At 43.1% G+C, this 18176-nt stretch overlaps 1 protein-coding gene across 6 annotated transcripts in view; it reads left to right on the top strand.

Moving 5' to 3' along the window:
• Nucleotides 1-18176, top strand: part of MCC (MCC regulator of WNT signaling pathway) — a 481477-nt gene that overhangs the window by 394927 nt on the left and 68374 nt on the right. For all 6 annotated transcript variants that reach the window (XM_055387455.2, XM_004042362.5, XM_055387453.2 and 3 more), the window contains 2 exons: nucleotides 16318-16464; nucleotides 17438-17527. In XM_055387455.2, coding sequence (XP_055243430.1) covers nucleotides 16318-16464; nucleotides 17438-17527 — 237 coding nt within the window. The remainder of the gene's footprint in view (nucleotides 1-16317; nucleotides 16465-17437; nucleotides 17528-18176) is intronic.

The following is an 18176-nucleotide window of genomic DNA, read 5'->3' as shown; positions in this document are numbered from 1 at the left end:
TTGTGGCATTTGTAATCTTGGGAATCACTGTCTCTTTCCTGTTATGAGGTCCTTCTTGAAAGTAGTTTGAAATTGCTAAGGTATAGAGGTAAGATTTAAAAAAAAAAAAAACAAACACTTTTCTCTGGAATCTTAAATCTGACTGGTTGATAAAATTACATCGGGGCAGTGATTCTAAACTTTCCAGGGTAAGCACATCTTTTCTAAGCTCAATTAAAATGTTCTTTAGGATAAACTAATAGTCTTTAGAATTAGAAAAAAAAACGGAATTTTCCCCTTTTAATTTTTTTCTATAAAATTTTATTTAGCTTTATTGTACCTGCTCTCATTTACTTATACTGAATCTAGTATAGAATGTCATCTCTCCTGGTGCAGACTTACTGAAGTTAAAATAGCCATATCTTGTACATTGTGTGCATGTATGTATGTGTGTATGTGCATCTGTTTAAGTGTGCATGTTATGTGTGTGTCTCTGTGTTTACAGATGTGTATGTGTGACTCCTGCTATTCACCCTAGGGCCTGACCTAGTTTGAGTACCATGTTGTTTAGGACATGTATCCATTACTGAAGGAGCTAATGTTTCGGGTTAGAAATGTTCGGCAGAATTGTTAAAGCCTCAGTTTTTCCAAGATGAAGTTTTTAATCCCAGGAACCCACAAGCACTTCTGTATTTGGCTGTGAGTTTGATCTGTGATTGGACTGGGGGTGAAGCAATGAATTCCTCAATCAAACACTTCCCTCTGAACTTCACTTTGAATTACTAGACTTACTTGACTCTCTTTCTTGGTCTTGGCAATATTAGAAGCTTGTTTTCTAGTTGTGCTCTGACTGCTAATTTTGTACCCAGATAAAGTTGACTTAGAAGGGGAAAAATACTGGCCAGGCACGGTGGCTCACGCCTGTAATCCGAGCACTTTGGGAGGCCGAGGCAGGCAGATCACAAGGTCAGGAGTTCAAGACCAGCCTGGCCAATATGATGAAACCCCCGTCTCCACTAGAATTACAAAAATTAGCCAGACATGGTGCTGTGTGCCTGTAGTCCCAGCTACTTGAGAGGCTGAGGCAGGAGAATGCTTGAACCTGGGAGGCGGGGGTTGCAGTGGGCCAAGATCGCACCACTGCACTCCAGCCTGGGTGACAGAAGGAGACTCTGTCTCAAAAAAAAAAAAAAAAAAGGGAGAAATACATCTAGTGGGTCTCATCATCCTTCAACATTGCTCTTGCTACCTTAGCCATAAAAAAGACCTTGTAAATAACTTGCTCGTCTATCCTTCAACGAGCTCAGGATGTGTACATCATTTTGTTTTTAATCCATTTGTAAGTATTCTTAGTTGCCATTATATAAAACGGAAGAAATTACTATTTTTGAATGTTATCAACTCTTCCTCATTTGAAAAATATGGAAGAAATTACTATTTTTGAATGTTATCAACTCTTCTTCATTTGTGCTAATGTCATAATTAAAAGGCTGGCACTACTACCTCTCATATCTGAACATCATTTTGTCTTAACTCACGTGCATAAGCATATTTTCAGTATGCAGCTATATCGGATGCCAGTCTCCATAGTTGCATCAGCAGGTGTAAATCATCCCAGTCAGCAAAGGCTTTATCTGGGCAGCATGATGAAATTTGCTTAGCACTAAAGCCCACGCCACCTGTAATTTCCTGGGTTACACTCCCCGATGATTATCACTGATGTCCTAATTAGGTATGTACTTGCTCTTAGTGTGTGCATTCTGATGGTGCATGTTTTGTGAGGGAAATTGTTGGTCTTTGGTGTAATTACATATTGTGGTTTAGAATGAATTTTCTTCTCTCACTTGCCAGCCCTTCATGGTGGACTAGCAAAAAATAAAAAGTCCCCTTTCCCACTTTCCAGTGTTTTCTCCAACTCTGGAGGTCAGTATTAAGAATAGCACAGTGCGGAGGCACTACACTAGGTACCAGGGCTCTGGAGCCAGATTGCCTGGGTCATGCATAGCCCGACCTGCCAAGTCACCACGAGTCTTTGGCAGGTTGCCTAACCTCTCCGTGCCTCAGTTTACTCTGCCACGAAGTGGGACAATAATAGCACCCAAAGCAAAAATTAGATAATACTCGTAAAGTGGTTAGGCGATGTCTGGCACATAGTAAATGCTCAAAAAATTCGTAGTAGCTCTTTGGAGTAAAATCTATAGTTACCTGTTGAGTGATATGGAAAGTTGAACACCATCCTGTCATTTTTTTAAATAGGAATCCTTAGATGTTTGAAGAACTCCAACATGGACATTGGATAATTACACACACACACATACAGGCCTGCACACATAGACACATTTTAGTCAAAGCCTTTCTTCCAGTCACATCTGTTACCTTTTATAAGTTTGTGCAACTAGTATAGTTTTGTATAATTTTTATTTCAGTTACCTTCAAATAATGTTAACTTTTATCTCTTCCTCAACTACAGATATTCTCAGGAATTTATGTACATACCATGAATTGGATTTATTTCTTTTTATTTCAAGATGAGTGTAGCTCTCAAAAAGTGTACTAGATGCATTTGAATGCCTGTTTACTAGACTTTAAGTGCCAAAAGTCTTCTTCCAGCCATCACTCACCCACCCACCTAGTGTGCTTTATTTCCCTCAGGAGGGATCTGTCCTTCGTGGTTGTCATTGTCTTCTGTTCTTGACGATGTGTAGCTCTGCAGAGTGACTGAGGTACCATTTTATTTTTATCCTGTGACAGTACAGAGTACAAGGCTGGTTTGCCTTTGCTGTCTTTGTAGCAGCTCTGAATCCATAGTTCATCAGAGTTCCTTGACGAGCAATTGGGGCCACTTTCTTTTTCTTTTTTTCTTTGCCCACATTCATTGTATAGAATTTTAACTGGCCAGATCAATAGGATTGGTGCTTGAACCATGCCTGTAATTAAGCAAAGTGCTCTCTGTAGGTCTTCTGAGCTTTGTTCAAGATTTAATTAAATTAGATCTTTAATGTAGTCGGTTAACAAATTGGGCTAGTGGCAGAGCAGTAACTAAGGAACAACAGGCAATTTTATTATTGGTCCTAGTTCATTATTGAATGAGGCAATCATTTATTTCCGTTTGCTCTGTAATATAACCATGTATTTCCTCACACATAAAGAATTGGGCTTAATGTAGGCAAGGGAGAATTACTCTATAAAGGAAGTACTTTATTCTTCATTCATTCATTTCACAAACATGATTGGTCATCTCTGTGCCAGACAGAGGGGTTACAGTGATGAACAGGACACAGTCCCTGGCTTCAAGGATGCTGAGGAGACAGGCATGTAAACAGATCATTGCAAAGGTGTATGTCAAGTGGTGGGGACAGGTAAACACAGAGAGTGCCCTGAGAGCTCCCCAGAGAGTCGTGTGATGGCAGGAACCACTTTCTCCACATTGTTCCCATTTTTTTAGCTACATTGTTTAAGTCAGCCATGATGTGGCAAAAGTAATCAGCGCTTTCCCCAATGTGTTTGGCAAAGCAAACTTGATATGACCACAGGCACATGAAACTGTGTCCCGCTGAATCATAGACTTGAACACAAATCGGCCACATAAGTTCCTTCTGAGATTTTCTAGAAATTCTTCAGAATTACAGAATTCTGCATGTTCATGTCATAAGGTGTTAACAATTTCTTCTTTACACACTGTGCTCTACCTGGGTATTTTCTGCATGTCTTGGAATGAGTTCCATCTGTCTCTCCTGGGCCTCTCTCATCCTGGGTGTCTGGCTTCTGGTTTCATTGCCACAGTAAATTCAAGAGACAAGTAGACATGCTATTTTGAACCAAATAAAAGTCACCCTCGGCCAGGTGCAGTGGCTCACGTTTATACTTCTAGCACTCTGGGAGGCCGAGGCAGGAGGATTGCTTGAGCCCAGGAGTTTGAGACCAGCCTGGAAGTGTAAGTGTTGTGATCTTACAGAGGTTAAATAAAGAGACATCTGTGTTTTCCCTCACATCTCTTTTAGCCTCATTTGGCCATGGTCCCATCTGAGCTGGTCCCACCCTACCTCCCCTCGGTGTTGCTTTTCTTGAGACAGGGCTATAAAGAGAAAATGCAGACTGCAAAATAGTACTTTATATTTATTATGAATTTATAGCTGTATAAATTTCCATTTCATAGATATTCATACGTGTGTATATAAAAATATTGAAAATAGACCAGAAAAATATAAACCAACATCATAATGGTAATATGTTGTATTGGCCTCAAAGGGACCTTAAACTTCTCTATAATGTTCTAATTTATGTTTTTAATGAATGTATTCATGTCGTTATATAATTTTTAATATGCAGAAGTATATACATAGAAATAGAACACTGATATGCTAAAGTATTAACAGGTTAAATCTGGGCAGTGGAACTATGTGATTGCTTTTTTTCTTCTTTGTCCTCTTTAATTTTCAAATTAAGCAAAAACAAAAAAGTATGGATTATAGAGAATGATCTGTATCTCACAGCTTTTAATGGTTTGATATTCACATATAAGCTGAGTCTTCTTTTTTGTCCTTTATGGAACTTTGTTCATTTCTTATTTGTTCCATTTCTTCATGGGAATTTCTTTTCGGGATAAGGAAGAGGATGCCAATATTAGCTGAGTTTAAATTCATAAAAGTTCTTTAAAAACAAGTCCTGTCTCAACACCACTCCTCTCAGCTCTCCCCAGCTCTCATCTAGCTGCATGGGAGGGAGCTGAGAGGAGCCAGGTCTGGCTTCAGTGTGCTCCTTCCACATGGGAGGCTCAGGTGGCTCTTCTTTTGTATGGCTGGTATATTAGTCAGCATGAGGCTAGATTTTTCTGCAATAACAGGTTCACTCCCCAAATCTCAGTGGCATGGCACATTGTTTCTTGCCTGCACCATATGTTCAATGCAGGTTAGGGGACAGGTGCACGTCTCTGATCCATACATTCACTCAGAAACTCAGACTGTTGGCCGTCCACCACCTAAGAGCCCACTCAAAGGCTCCCACCACAGCATTTAAATGCTTCTGCGCCCTGCCTGTTGACCAGAACTAGGCAGATGGCTTTACCTAACCATAAAGGGGCTTAGGAACATGGAGGAACATGTGGATGTTCAACAGTACAAGTTTCTGATGCAGCTGATTTACATGCTTTGACCATGATACCAGCCGGGCATGGCCGTGAATCAGAGTTGCAGAGAAACAGGCAGTTTCACTCATCCATCTTGTGGTGACCCCACACATGTGTGTCAGAATCATTGGGAAGCTCTTTGAGAGGATGTGTGCCCAGGCCTTTCCATGAGCTAGAGTCAGTGAATGGGGTGTAGCACCCTGGCACACTCCCCCACATCATGATTGTGGTCAGCACTTGGAGACAAGGAAGGGAGAGGCAGTGTCCTTTGGTCACCCACTGGACATGGGCCAAGAGCTTCTCCAAGTGTCCTCTACTTCCCCTCTGCAGGTGAACTGAGAGAAAGAGCTACAGGCTTTCTGCCTTCTCCTCATGCCCGGCCTGCTCCTCCTGGGCCCACCATATAGCAGTGATAAGCCCGGCGTCTGCTGGGGAAGCTGCCTGCTATGTGGAGCCTGCCCTGCACTGTCCCTTCACCAGAGTCATTTGAGCTAGAAGTGGAGGGAGGGTGGAGTCCACCAGGGTACAGGCACCCCGGGGCTCCCAAGGCATGGAGGCACTGCCTGGCCCGGTGCCAAGTCCCCCAGCTCACCCCATGAAGGAAATCACTTCCACAGGGAGCCACTTACCAGTGCAAGCTCAGTAGGGCTTATTTTTAAGAAAAGCTCTGTTAATAATATTGATAGTATTGACATTCTGTGAATATTTGCAGACTGAACTCCTCTCAGACTAGACACCCCCCAGATTAAAATCAGATACCTCTAAAGGCAAAGCAGAACCTACTCAAAGCCTACATCACCAGCCTGGGTAACATAGCAAGACCTCTGTTCTACCAAAAAAAAAATTTTTTTTTTTTTTTTTAATTAGCCAAGTGTGATGGTGTGCACCCATAGTCCCAGCTACTCAGGGGCTGAGGTGGGAAGATGGCTTGAGCCCAGGTGATCAAGTCTGCAGTGAGCTGTGATCACACCATTGTACTCCAGCCTGGGTAATAGCAAGACCCTGTCTCTAAAAATAAATAATTTTGAAAACCTAAATTATGATAATAGCCCAGAACATATTTCAAACACTTATTTGTGATGGGTGATGATTTATGCGCATTTTGTTTAATCTGCTCCAGAATCCTAGCTGATAGATACTATTATTATACCCTTTTTAGAGATGGGAAAACAGAGGCCCACAAAAGCTTTAACAATCTTGCCCAAGTCTACGTTGATGTTAACTCTTGGTACCAAAATTTGGGATCTGGTGGCCTTACTAGGGGAGGCAGTTGTCATTGTTCTGTTGTTTAGACCACTTTCCTGTAGCCTTCTGTCCACCCTTGTCCTCATCCTAGCCCCACTCCCATACAGACCAACAGTGGGTAAAACGTCCTCTGTTACAGCAACATGGGGGCCAGATTCCTTAGGGTTTCACAGACCCACTCTCCTGGCATTCTAATGCTACATGAAGGTACACTGAGCTTGTTGCAGAAAATAGGAAGCTGGTGGTATGCATGCTTTTACCTTGACCTGAGTCCAGTGTTGTGTTCCCCTCCTTTCTGTAGACTGAGGGAGTTTTAGGGGGAATCCAAGGCAGAGAATCCCCAGAACCCTGGTTCTTTGACCTCTTCCATGGACACAGCTCCCAGTTACTTCACGAGGGCCTTACACACACTTGAGCCACGGAGATTGTGAGGCAACTCCTGCTGTGGGCACCAGTATTTGCTTACTCACCCCAGCCTCATGTACCTATGAGGAGGCCGGGCTGCTTCAAGGCTAGCTCTTGGCTGTCATGAAAGAAGCTGACTCAATTTTTCAAAAAGCTGGTAAGAAATTAGGAAGATTGGCCGGGAGTGGTGGCTCATGCCTGTAATCCCAGCACTTTGGGAGGCTGAGGCTGGTGGATCACAAGGTCAGGAGTTCAAGACCAGCCTGGCCAACATAGTGAAACCCCGTCTGTACTAAAAATACAAAAAATTAGCCAGGTGTGGTGGTGGGCACCTGTAATTCTAGCTGCTTGGGAGGCTGAGGCAGGAAAATCGCTTGAACCCTGGAGGCAGAGGTTGCAGCAAGCCGTGATCACGCCACTGCACACCAGCCTAGGCGACGTGTGAGATTCTGTCTCAAAAAAAAAAAAAAAAAAAAGGAAGATTGCCAAAATGCTGGCCTTTTCCGATGCGACCGTTTTTATAACACATCCAGGTACTTTAGTGGGCTATAAAACAAAAGAGAAAATAGCACACTTATCAAACTTACCGAGAGATGGAAATGCTGTTGGATGTTTTCTGCTTCTATTTTGTGATCTCTCTCTTCTGTTTCCATCTAGTCAAAATTGCCATTAACAATAAAATACCACTATCCTGAAACACCATGTAAATTTGATTTATAGAAAGAAATAAATATTTGCTGTAAATAGATTCTGATTATTTGAGGGCTCTAAGAAAAATCATATAAAATCTCCAATAAGAGGTGTGGTTCTTGGCAAAATATCTACAAACCCTGGACTTCGAGATAGCAGCTTTCCAAAAACTACACAGGGAATAACTGCATGAAGCTCATTAAGTAGAGCTTTCCCAGCCTAGTGATTCTCACCATTCTATAGTGTGGGAATCATCTCATCTCAACCAGCTCCATTACACAGTGAAATTATGAATTACAACCTAATTGCCTGAAATTACAACTACCCAGTGAGCACTGCTACGTATCATCAGCAGAACAGGCTCTTTCTTTTATGGCTAATAAAAATGTTTCTGATCCTGCTCAGGACTCTGGTGCCACCTTGCCTTCCTGCTTGTCACTCATCTGTGAGCCACATTCACAGATGACTTCATCAGCTGACTCTTGTCTGTGCTTCCACAATTGTACTCAGAGATTGAAGCATCCGCATAGCTGACCTGTCTCATACTTGGCTAGCCTCACGTTTCCAAGGAATTTCCTACCACTTTGGAAACCTGCTTCTGTGCACACTCTTTGTGTTTGACAGCTCTAGGGCCAAATCCCCCCAACATCTCACTTTCCCACTCTGCCTAATCCCTCATGCTCCTGGCTTGCATCATTTACTTTCTTTTGGATTGATTGAGAGAGAGAGAGAAAGAGAGATCAATAGATAGATAGATAGATAGATAGATAGATAAGATAGATATGGGATCTGGCTATGTTGCCCAGGCTGGAATGCAGTGTGCTATTGACAGGTGTAATCACAGTGCGCTCAACCCTTGAATTCTAAGCTAAGCGATCCTCCTGCGTAGCAAGCTGCCTGAGTAGCTGGGACTACAGGTGCCACCACCATACCTGGCTTTTGTTGTAATTTGGCACTCAGGACAGAGAGAGAAGATAATTATATTCACTAGTCACATTCACTGGTCCCTCCTTTAATTTATTCCTTGCAAATAATTTATCCCATATAATATCCCATCCCCTTCCCCCCATTTTGTGCATGTCCTAAGATAGTGTTTTGCATTACTTTTAATTTATTTAAATGTTATTGTGCTGTCGCCTTCTCTTATGTTTTTCTCCTCAGCACTCTGATTTTAAGGTTTGTCCATATGGCTGTGTGTACATCTGGTCCTGTGTGTCTAAGGACATCTAGCATTCTGTAGTGACCCACCTATTGCATTTACAGCAGCTGACAATCAAATTGCTTCCCATTTCCCGTGACCACAAACAATGCTCTGGGGCATAGTCCCTTGCACATGTCTCCTCCGGCCTGGTGGGAATTACTCAGGATCACATGTCCAGGAGTGAAACTGCTGAGTCTCAGAGTGTGTATAGTCTTGCTTTGACCAAGTACCCCAGGGCAGCTTTTGGGAAAGCTGGCCAGCCCATCCGCCCAACAGCAGCAAAGGAGTATTTCACCAGCTACATCCGTGTCAGCTCTTGTACTTCCATTGTTTCTTTCATCCCATTCTTTTTCTCAGGTTTAATTTTTTTGGTACTGAAAATCATGTATTCTTAGGAAATTCTTTCAGCAAAGATCTATAGGTGATAGATTCTTAATCTTTGAGAGGGTCTTTATTTTTGCCCACACTCTTGATAATAGCTGTGTAATCTCCTGTGGCTGCTGTAACAAATTATCATGAACTTAGTGACTTAAGACAACACAAATTTATCATCTTACAGTCCTAGGGGGTCAGAAGTCCAAAATGCATCTCATTCACTAAAATGAAAGTGTCGGCAAGGCTGCATCTCTCTGGAGGCTGGAGGGGAGAATATACTTCCTTGTCACTTCCAGCATCTAGAGGGAGCCTGCATCCTTTGACTACGCCCCTTACTTCATCTCCCAAGCCAGCAGCATAGCATCTTCAGAGCTCTAACTCTGGCACTCTTGTTTCCCTCTTACAGGGGTCTTGTGACTTCTGAGTCCACCTAGATGATCCATGATACTCTACCCATCTCAATTCCCTTTTGCCATACAAGGCTACATTCACAGTTCTCGGGGTTTAGGGTGTGGATGCCTTTGGGGGCCATCATTCAGCCTACCACAATATTCTAAGTAGGCATTAGATTTTAAGGTGATAGGTTTTTTAGTGGCATTCAATAGATTTTATTGAGACTGTGTCAGTCCCTGTTGAAGGTGTTGGCAATGCAGTAGTGAATGAAACAGAACAACACCCACAGACCCACAGAACCTGAGATGCCTCTATCCCATGCGAAGGCTGTGTGTGTGTGTGTGTGTCTCAGTCTCATTGCATCACCCAGGCTGGAGTCCAGTGTGGTGTGATCCTCCTAGCTCACCATGGCCTCAACCTCCCAGGCTCAAGCAATCCTCCCACCTCAGCCTCCTGAGTAGCTGGGACTACTGGCTCACGCACCACTCCTGGCTAATTTGTTGTTGTTGTTGTTGTAGAGACAGGGTCTTGCAATATTGCCCAGGCTGGTCTCAAACTCCTGGGCTCAAGCAACCTTCCCACCTTGGCCTCCCAAAGTGTTGGGATTACCACCAAAGCCACCGTGCCTAGCCCCACAAGAAGGCTTTTAAGATTTGGTATCTATTTTTGTTTCATTATTTCTTAATCTTAAGGAAATTATTCCCCTTATCTCTTTAAGGATCCTCAGTGTACCTATTGTGATGTGGTTTACCAGTTGCTTTATTTTCATTTCCCCTAGGGTGAATTCAGCTCCTGATTCAGACTGCTGGCTCTCTTGTTTTATCTTTTGCTCTCTCTAGTTGTCCTCAGTCTGTGTCTGGCAGCTTTGTGGACCTGGGCTCCCAGTCATGGGAAGCTTAAGTCTCCTGTTCTCTCTTGATACTGGGCGATTTACAAATTAGGCAGTTTCTGAGGCAGTGGGTGGCCTGGCAAAATCCAAACCAGTTTCCAGTGTTCATGTCAAGTTTGGAGTCCCACAGTATGCAGATAGTATAAATTTGGACCTCACACCCAAAGGTGCCACTGGTCTGGGGTTTTGGTTTCTGAATGTTGACTCCGCTGCACAGCCTCAGGATTCCTTCTGTGGACAGCACTTTCAGCTTTTCACCTATGGGTCGGGCAGAGAGGCTCCAGGCATGAGGCAGAGGGATCAGCTCAAGCAGCTAGACTAGCAGGCGCCCTCCATCTCCTCCCTCCCACGCTCTCATTCTATGCCCTGCTCACAGCCCCTGGGCTTGTGGTGGCACCACCTCTTGGCAACTCCTTCAGCCTTATTTCTCATTTCTGGCATCTGGAGATTTTGCTGTCTTTTGACCTTGGCAATGAATTTATTTCTCATTGTTCCTTTTTTAATGCAGCATTTCTATGCATTTTTAATAGGAGGAGCACCTGTTGACTTTAGCTGAAGCTGTCATATGCTGGGAAGTTTCATTTGTTGTATACGGTTACATAGCTGCAACCTGTTAACCTCTGAAAGCCTCTGTTCTCATTCTTGTCCTTCCTGCTCTCGCCAAAGCTGAATTAGAGTCTGCCATCATCCTTCTGGGTAGACTAGCTGCCTCTCTTTGTATACATTATAGACTTTTTTTATTCTGTATCTTTCATCAGTGCTCTTCTTTTCACTTGGCCGTTGAGGAACGTGTCCAAAGTTTGTTTCAGCCAATGCCCCAAGCACATTCTTATCTCCGTTGTGGTTTTAATCCTTTTTTATTTTGTACTATTATTTTAATGAGGTCTCTAGAGTTGGAAGAAAACAGTGTGTTCCTCAGTCTACTATCTTCAAAGAGAGCTCAACTGAGCTGTCAGTGCTGCTGTGTAAGCTTCCTTTTTTTTTTTTCTTTTTTAGTCCTAGGTCAGCCTCCTTTCTCATTTCTGACATTCCCCCCTCATGCCTAGCAGAGAAAATAGAAGCCATCAGATGGGAGTCCCTGTTTCGCATCTTCCCCTGACAGTCTGCAAATCACGTTTGTTATTGCCCGTCCTCACCTCCTTTCCTTTTCTCCCCGAGAAAAAGGTGTCCCCATCTCCCTGTCCTCCACTGACCCTCCACTTCTGCCAGCTCCACACAGGCACTCTGCCCACCACACTGCCACACCTCCTTCCTGGACCTTATCCATGCCCAGCATTCCTAAATCTATCTATCCAGTTCTAATTGCTTTCCTTCAAACTTACATCTCTAATTGTTGACTGATAAGCCCTCTCTTACATACCCAGTTGTTTTCTCAAATTCAGCATGTCCAAAGCTGACATCATTGTCAGCTCCGGACATTGTCAGCTCTGGTCATTTCTTTCTGAAAAGATCAGCTTCTCTTTATGTTTTTCTTTCTCATTGCTAAGTAACTCCATGATCCACTGAGTCACCCCAGCTACAAGTTTGGGTGTTTTGTTTGTTTGTTTTTTCACCTCCTTGAATATTTTTAGAACTGCACTGATGGGTACAGTAGCTACTAGCCACGTACAACCATTTAGATTTGAATTTAAATAAAGTAAAATACAATACAATTAAAAATTCAGTTCCTTGAGTACACCAGGCACATTGCAAGTGCTTACAGCCATGTGTGGCACCAGGCTACCATAGCAGATAGCGCCACTCTAGAACATTTCCGTCTGTACAGGAAGTTCTGTTGGATAGTACTGGTCTAGAGTGTATTTTGCCATCCTTATTCCCACTTCGCTGACTGTGTTTGAGCCCTCATAATTTCCCATCTGAACCATCAGTAGAGCTCTTGGCTCACCAACTTTTTCTTCCTTACTTCAGTCCATTTTCTCGTTTAATCAAATGATTTTTACAAAACCCTTGAAGAAATACCAGAGGGTAACAACTGTGACCTTTTAATGTCATTTCCCTACTTGAACCTTCCAGAGTCTCCCCATTATCTTTTCCTCTTTATTTGCTTGTTGAACAGCTCAGCCTTCAAGATTGAGTTCTAGCGTTGCCTGCTCTAGGAAGGCAGAGGCCAGCCAGGTTTCTTCTTCTGCACTTTGACACTCCTTGCTGATACCCCTCTTTCAGAGCATGTTTCCCATCATAATGTTTACCAGACACGTAGTGACTTCAGGAGAAGTGAAAAAACAGCCTCTCAGGTCATGTTCTGGTGTTGAGGAACCCCAGTTGAGAAAGGCTGTGAAGGGTGCTGAATGATGTTCCCACAAGTATCAGTCCCTGCCTCAGGTTAGCCCTGGTTCTTGGCTATCTCTTGACTCCAAAATATGTATTCTGTAGAGAGAAACATAATTCCTTCAATAAAAATAGCCGTGTGCAGTGGCATGCCCCTGTAGTCCCAGCCACTTGGGAGGCTAAAACGGGAAAATCTCTTGAGCCCATGAGATTGAGGCCAGCTTGGGCAACACAACATAGTGAGACCCTGTCTCAAAAAAATAAGTCTTCACTGAAGAAGGAGTATTTGGATTACTACAAACTCTCATAGTTCTGGAGTCTAGGAGTCCAAACTCAAGGTGTTAGCAGAGCCACACTCCCTCAAAGGGCTTTGAAAGAGAATCCTTCCTTGCCTCTTTGAACTTCTGGTAGCTCTTGGTGCTCTTTGGCTTGTGTCCAATCTCTGCTTTCATCCTCACAGGACCTTCTTCCCTGTGTCTCTCTGTCTTTGTCTTAAATATCCCTTCCTTTTCTGTTAAAAGAACACCAGTCATTGCACATAGGGCCCACCCAAATCAGATTATCTTGCCTTGAGATCGTTAATTTAGTTATATCTACAAAGACCCTATTTTGAGATGAGGTCACATTCACGGGCACTGAGGATTCAAATTTGGACATATCTTTTGGGGGAGACATAATCCAACCCACTACAGTGGGTGAGAATAAAAGTGAGAACTCTATTAACTATGTTTCTGCCTCTTTCCAAAGCCATGCCTAAGCTGACTCAGCATATTGGCTTTAGCCTTCTTTTCTTGCATTTATTCCTGTAAATTAAGATTCTCACTCTCAAATCAAAAGACTGGGGAGAAGGCCACTTAACCAGCTGTCTTTCTTTCCCTGACAGGCACACTGCACTCCCTTCAGCTGGGTTTGTTTCCACTGGCTAGCAATTATCATTAAATAATAAAGCATAGCCCAAAATAAACATGTTTATCATCTTTAGTTTTCAAAGACATTCTCTGGGTCCGAAGTTTTTAAAGTGAAAGTAGATATTTAGATTTAGAAATTATTTTAAGCACATGTGTGCACATATACAGCAAGGAAAATGATTAGAGTTAATTGCCTCTGTAGAGTAAGAAAGAACATAAGCACTTTGACTGTTTTTATGTTTTAGTGTCATCTACATTTTCCACAATGAGCACGTTTTACTTTTGTGATTAGAGGAAGAAATGTTTTTAAAACATGGATAGTTTTAATGAAGTCTTTATAAATTGCCCAGGATTTTTTTTATCTGTATTTTTTTTAAATAGAGATATAAAAAAAAAAACAAGATGAGTAGGCCAGTAGGGATTCTAAGAACAGACCACTGATTGTCTTGAGTGCATTTCAGACACCATTTAGGTTTTGGAGTGGTGTTAACATTGTTAATTATTCAGGACCTTATCAGACTCATCAGCAGTAAAAACTGAAATTCACCGTCTCCACCGGGAGGTTTCCCCCAGTCCCTGAGGAAATGAATGAGCCATCTCTCTTTGCCCAGTCTCTCTTTGTGGCATAATGAGGTATCCACCCCTGTACCCATTTTTGGTTTGTCAGGGACCATTTCAGAAAGAGTCCTGTAATCCTTCATCAGCAGTACCATTTGGCTTCTACAGGGATATATTTTCCTATTCTGTAGGCTATTTTGAGTTTAGCCCTGTGTCTGGTCTGTTTTGAGGACAGCAAGCATTTCCATCGATCCTCCGTTACTGGAACCATGGCAGAGCATTAGGCACTTTTGAGCTGTTCCACTATTGAATGCAATTTGCTTTGAGGGAATTTTCCTATTTTAGCTTCTAATATGTTGATGAATTATTGAAATTTCAATTACTTTTGGTTCCCAAGTTAGCAGGATGGAGACATCCTAGACATTTAATATGAAAAGCTTTCCAGTGCCTTTTAGAGAAGGGGCCATGTGCCTGTTCTCTGCCCTGTCTAGAAGGCTTTTGGCGGCAGGGCTGGCACCGGGGCATGGCTCCACTCTTCCTGTCTATGGGATTAAAGTGCTTTGTGGCCTTGGAAGTCCCTTAGGTCAGTGCTGTTCAAGATATGGTCCCCGACCGGCAGCATCAGCATCTTTTGCGAGCTTACTAGACATGCAGATCTTGGGCTTCATCCAGACCCTGCTAAATCAGAATCCCTGGGGTAGGGCCCTGGAATCTGTTTTAACAAGCCCTCTGGGGGATTCTAGTACACTATTCTGTTTAGAAAGCCCTGTCTTAAATTTCCTAGTGCTAACTCTTCCCAGCCCAACAAAGTCTGATGTCCATTTGTAAGGACCGCTGGGTGTTGTAGTTAGTTTGCTCTTTCAGGTAGACACTGCACTCTCATGCTGAAACTGCGACCAAGGTTATAAAAGACCAATCTCTAGCAACTCTCTTCAGCTACTTGGAATACTTCTCTCTTTGGAAGTCACAGATTTGTAACTATAGAGGAGCAGGATTTGGACATTTAATTTCTGTGCAGGTAAATGCACGTTTTAAATGTAACTTAGAGGGTCCCGTGTTTCTTTTTTATATAGAAGGACTATTTAGATGTTCCTACCTACTATTCCAGGGAAAATCTCATCTGTAGGTAACTTGGGGAAAAGGTGCTGGCTCCATCAATGTCTCTTCTCTTAGCCTAATATTTTCCCCAATACAGACACTTCTGCTAAAACACACATATTGAATAACTTGCACCTCTTCAAACATAGCATATCATCCTAGCACCTGTTCAACCCCCGACTCTCACCCCCCAGGCATATCACCACTAAAGCCATCTCCTCACTTGTTCTCCTTTAAGATTGCTCAAGTACCACTGTCTTCGTTCGGCTTTCTCTGGATGACTTCAGCTGGAGTTACATTCTTCCCTTTTTCTGCTTCCCGTAACACTTGAGATAGAAATTTATAACACTCAAGTGCACTTGTGTTGAAATCATTCCTGTCTCCTCTGGGCTCTGAAATGGTGATTCCATGAGAGGTGATATCATCCTGGGTCCTCGTCTGCAGTCCCCAGCACTGTCAGGCAAGTGGGGCTGAAAGAATAAACATTCCTTAAAGGTAGTTATCCAGTGGCTGGGCACAGTGGCTCATGCCGGTAATCCCAGCACTTTGGGAGGCTGAGGTGGGAGAATCGCTTGAGTGCAGGAGTTGAAGACGAGCCCTGGCAACATAGCGAGACTCTATCTTTACAAAGGAATTTAAAAATTAGCCAGGTGTGGTGTGTGCACCTAGTCCCAGCTGCTCAGGAGGCTGGGGCAGGAGGATCCCTTGAGCCCAGGAGATTAAGGCTGCAGTGAGCCATGGTTGCACCACTGCATTCCAGCCTGGGCAACAGAGCAAGACCCTGTCTCAAAAAAATAAAAATAAAAAAAGATGGTCATCCATCCTGGAAGCTTCCAGTGCCTTACATAATATGTTCACCTCATGCTTGTGAAGAATAGATGGTGGTCTGTGGCAGATTCAGTTAAGAATATGGTGACTCTTAGGCAAATATAAAAACTAGTAATATCACTTTGGTTTATAACTCTACTTTTTGTATTACATGTGATTTAAGAAACTGATTCATTAAAAAAAATTATTAGTCCAAAAAAAGGAATGTAATGACTTTTATGTGGACTCAACCAACCTAGCTTTTCAGTGGGCTGATCCCTCAATGTAAATGAAAGCCCCACCACCTACCCATCTGGCTGTTTTGCTCTTTAGCCAGGGAAACCACCAACTATGTCTAAAAGCATTATGATTTCAGGTCAGAGAGCTTCAAACTCGACTACAGAGCGTGCAGGCCACAGGTCCCTCCAGCCCTGGCCGCCTCACTTCCACCAACCGCCCGATTAACCCCAGCACTGGGGAGCTGAGCACAAGCAGCAGCAGCAATGACATTCCCATCGCCAAGGTGAGTTCCTGGGGATGGACCCGATAAGCGGGAACACCTCCTGTTATCTGGAAGCACCAGGCTCATCCTAGCCACTGTACAGGCATGCCCTTAGCTGAGACAGCACAAGGGGCTTCCCCTGGGACCTTACGCAGGCCTTCTATGCAGGAGCTGCAAGGAGAGATAACCCACTAATAGTTTTAAGTCTCTCTCAGCTGCAACCTGGACGCCAGCTCTCATTAATCAGCCAGCTGGAGAATGTCACAGCTGACAAGTCATTATGGAGAGTGAGACGTTTTGTCAAGTGCTCCAGTACTTCACAGTGGACAGAGTTGCTCTCAAAGACTAAGGTTCAGCCCAGTCAGGGACCTTGAGTAATGAACCAGTGATCTCCCCACTCACAAGACTGACAGCTCTGCCACAAAAAAAGAAAAATAGATTATGATGGACAGGCTGTGGCAGCTGTGAGAAGTAGCCCCACTCATTCGCTGCCACAGCCCCCCAGTACATATGTTGAGTCTGTCTCAGATGATTAAAATTATGCCTGTTGGCTTGCCTGGTAGCTCTGCTAGCCACCACAGTAAAGTTGATTCTTAACTATCAAGTTTAATAAGTTAGGTTAAACCAGTGTTTCCTAACCAGAAGTGATTTCATCCTGCAGGGGACATTTGGCAATGTCTAGAGACATTTTTGATGGTCACAATTGGAGTGCTACTGGCATCTTGTGGCTGGAGGCCAGAGATGCTGACAAATGTCCTACAATGCATAGGATAGACCCCCATAAAAAGAATTATCCAAGCCAAAATATCAGCAGTGCTGAAGTTGAAAGGCCCTGGCTTAAGCTGGTGGTAGAAAAATTGGACGTGAGCTGTTCTTAAGTTCTTTAATCATTTAGTTGACATGGCTAAAAAGTAGCCCTGTATAAACGTAGTCCCAACAGTTTATCTGAGGAGTGGTGTGTAGTTTTCTATAATGTTTTGTTTTCTTTTTTAAGATTGCTGAGAGGGTGAAGCTATCAAAGACAAGGTCAGAATCGTCATCATCTGATCGGCCAGTCCTGGGCTCAGAAATCAGTAGCATAGGGGTGAGTGTTCATGAGAAGCAAGGCGAGAAAGTACCCGGCAGAGCTACACAGACAATGGATTATAGATGACAGAAGAACTTCCAAAGTCTATCTCCAATAAACCAGTTACTTATAATAGTAAATCATACCTGATTTCCTTCCAAAGGATTAAATTAAAATGTATGATGATTTCCATCCATATGGTGAATTACTTCTTCAGCTTTAAGGGAGATTTTTTTTCCTTTCCTTGAAACCATTCAGAAACAAGTGATTTAGGTCCAGTTCTTGGTGATATAGATGAAAGTCTTGAAGTATCTGTCTTATATCACCCTGCTACCCCAGAGACCAAGAGCTCTAAAATAACTTTGTCTTTTGCACATCCATCTTGAAAGGGGATGTGCTTTCCACTGAGGAGGAATGTTGTCTTTGAAGCCTAGCCCAGTGGTAGGAAAGACCAGAACCTTCACTTTAGTTCCAGAGTTTTCATTTGTGGAGTCTGGAAACCCCCTGGGACTGTAAGAGCTGATGGATGGTGAAAAGGAGTAGTTTCATTTGTTTAAGGGATCTTTTAGGATTGGGGATGAGGCTTAGAGAGCCAGCTATTTGATCCTCAGAGGCAGAGAGAGCCTGAATAGCATTTTAAGGCCCTAATTTAGAATTTTACACTGAG

This window comes from Gorilla gorilla, chromosome 4 (genome assembly GCF_029281585.2).
Source record: "Gorilla gorilla gorilla isolate KB3781 chromosome 4, NHGRI_mGorGor1-v2.1_pri, whole genome shotgun sequence".
Classification (NCBI taxonomy): domain Eukaryota; kingdom Metazoa; phylum Chordata; class Mammalia; order Primates; family Hominidae; genus Gorilla; species Gorilla gorilla.
The sequence above is the reverse complement of the archived record's forward strand: the minus strand, read 5'-3'. Positions and strand labels throughout refer to the sequence as shown.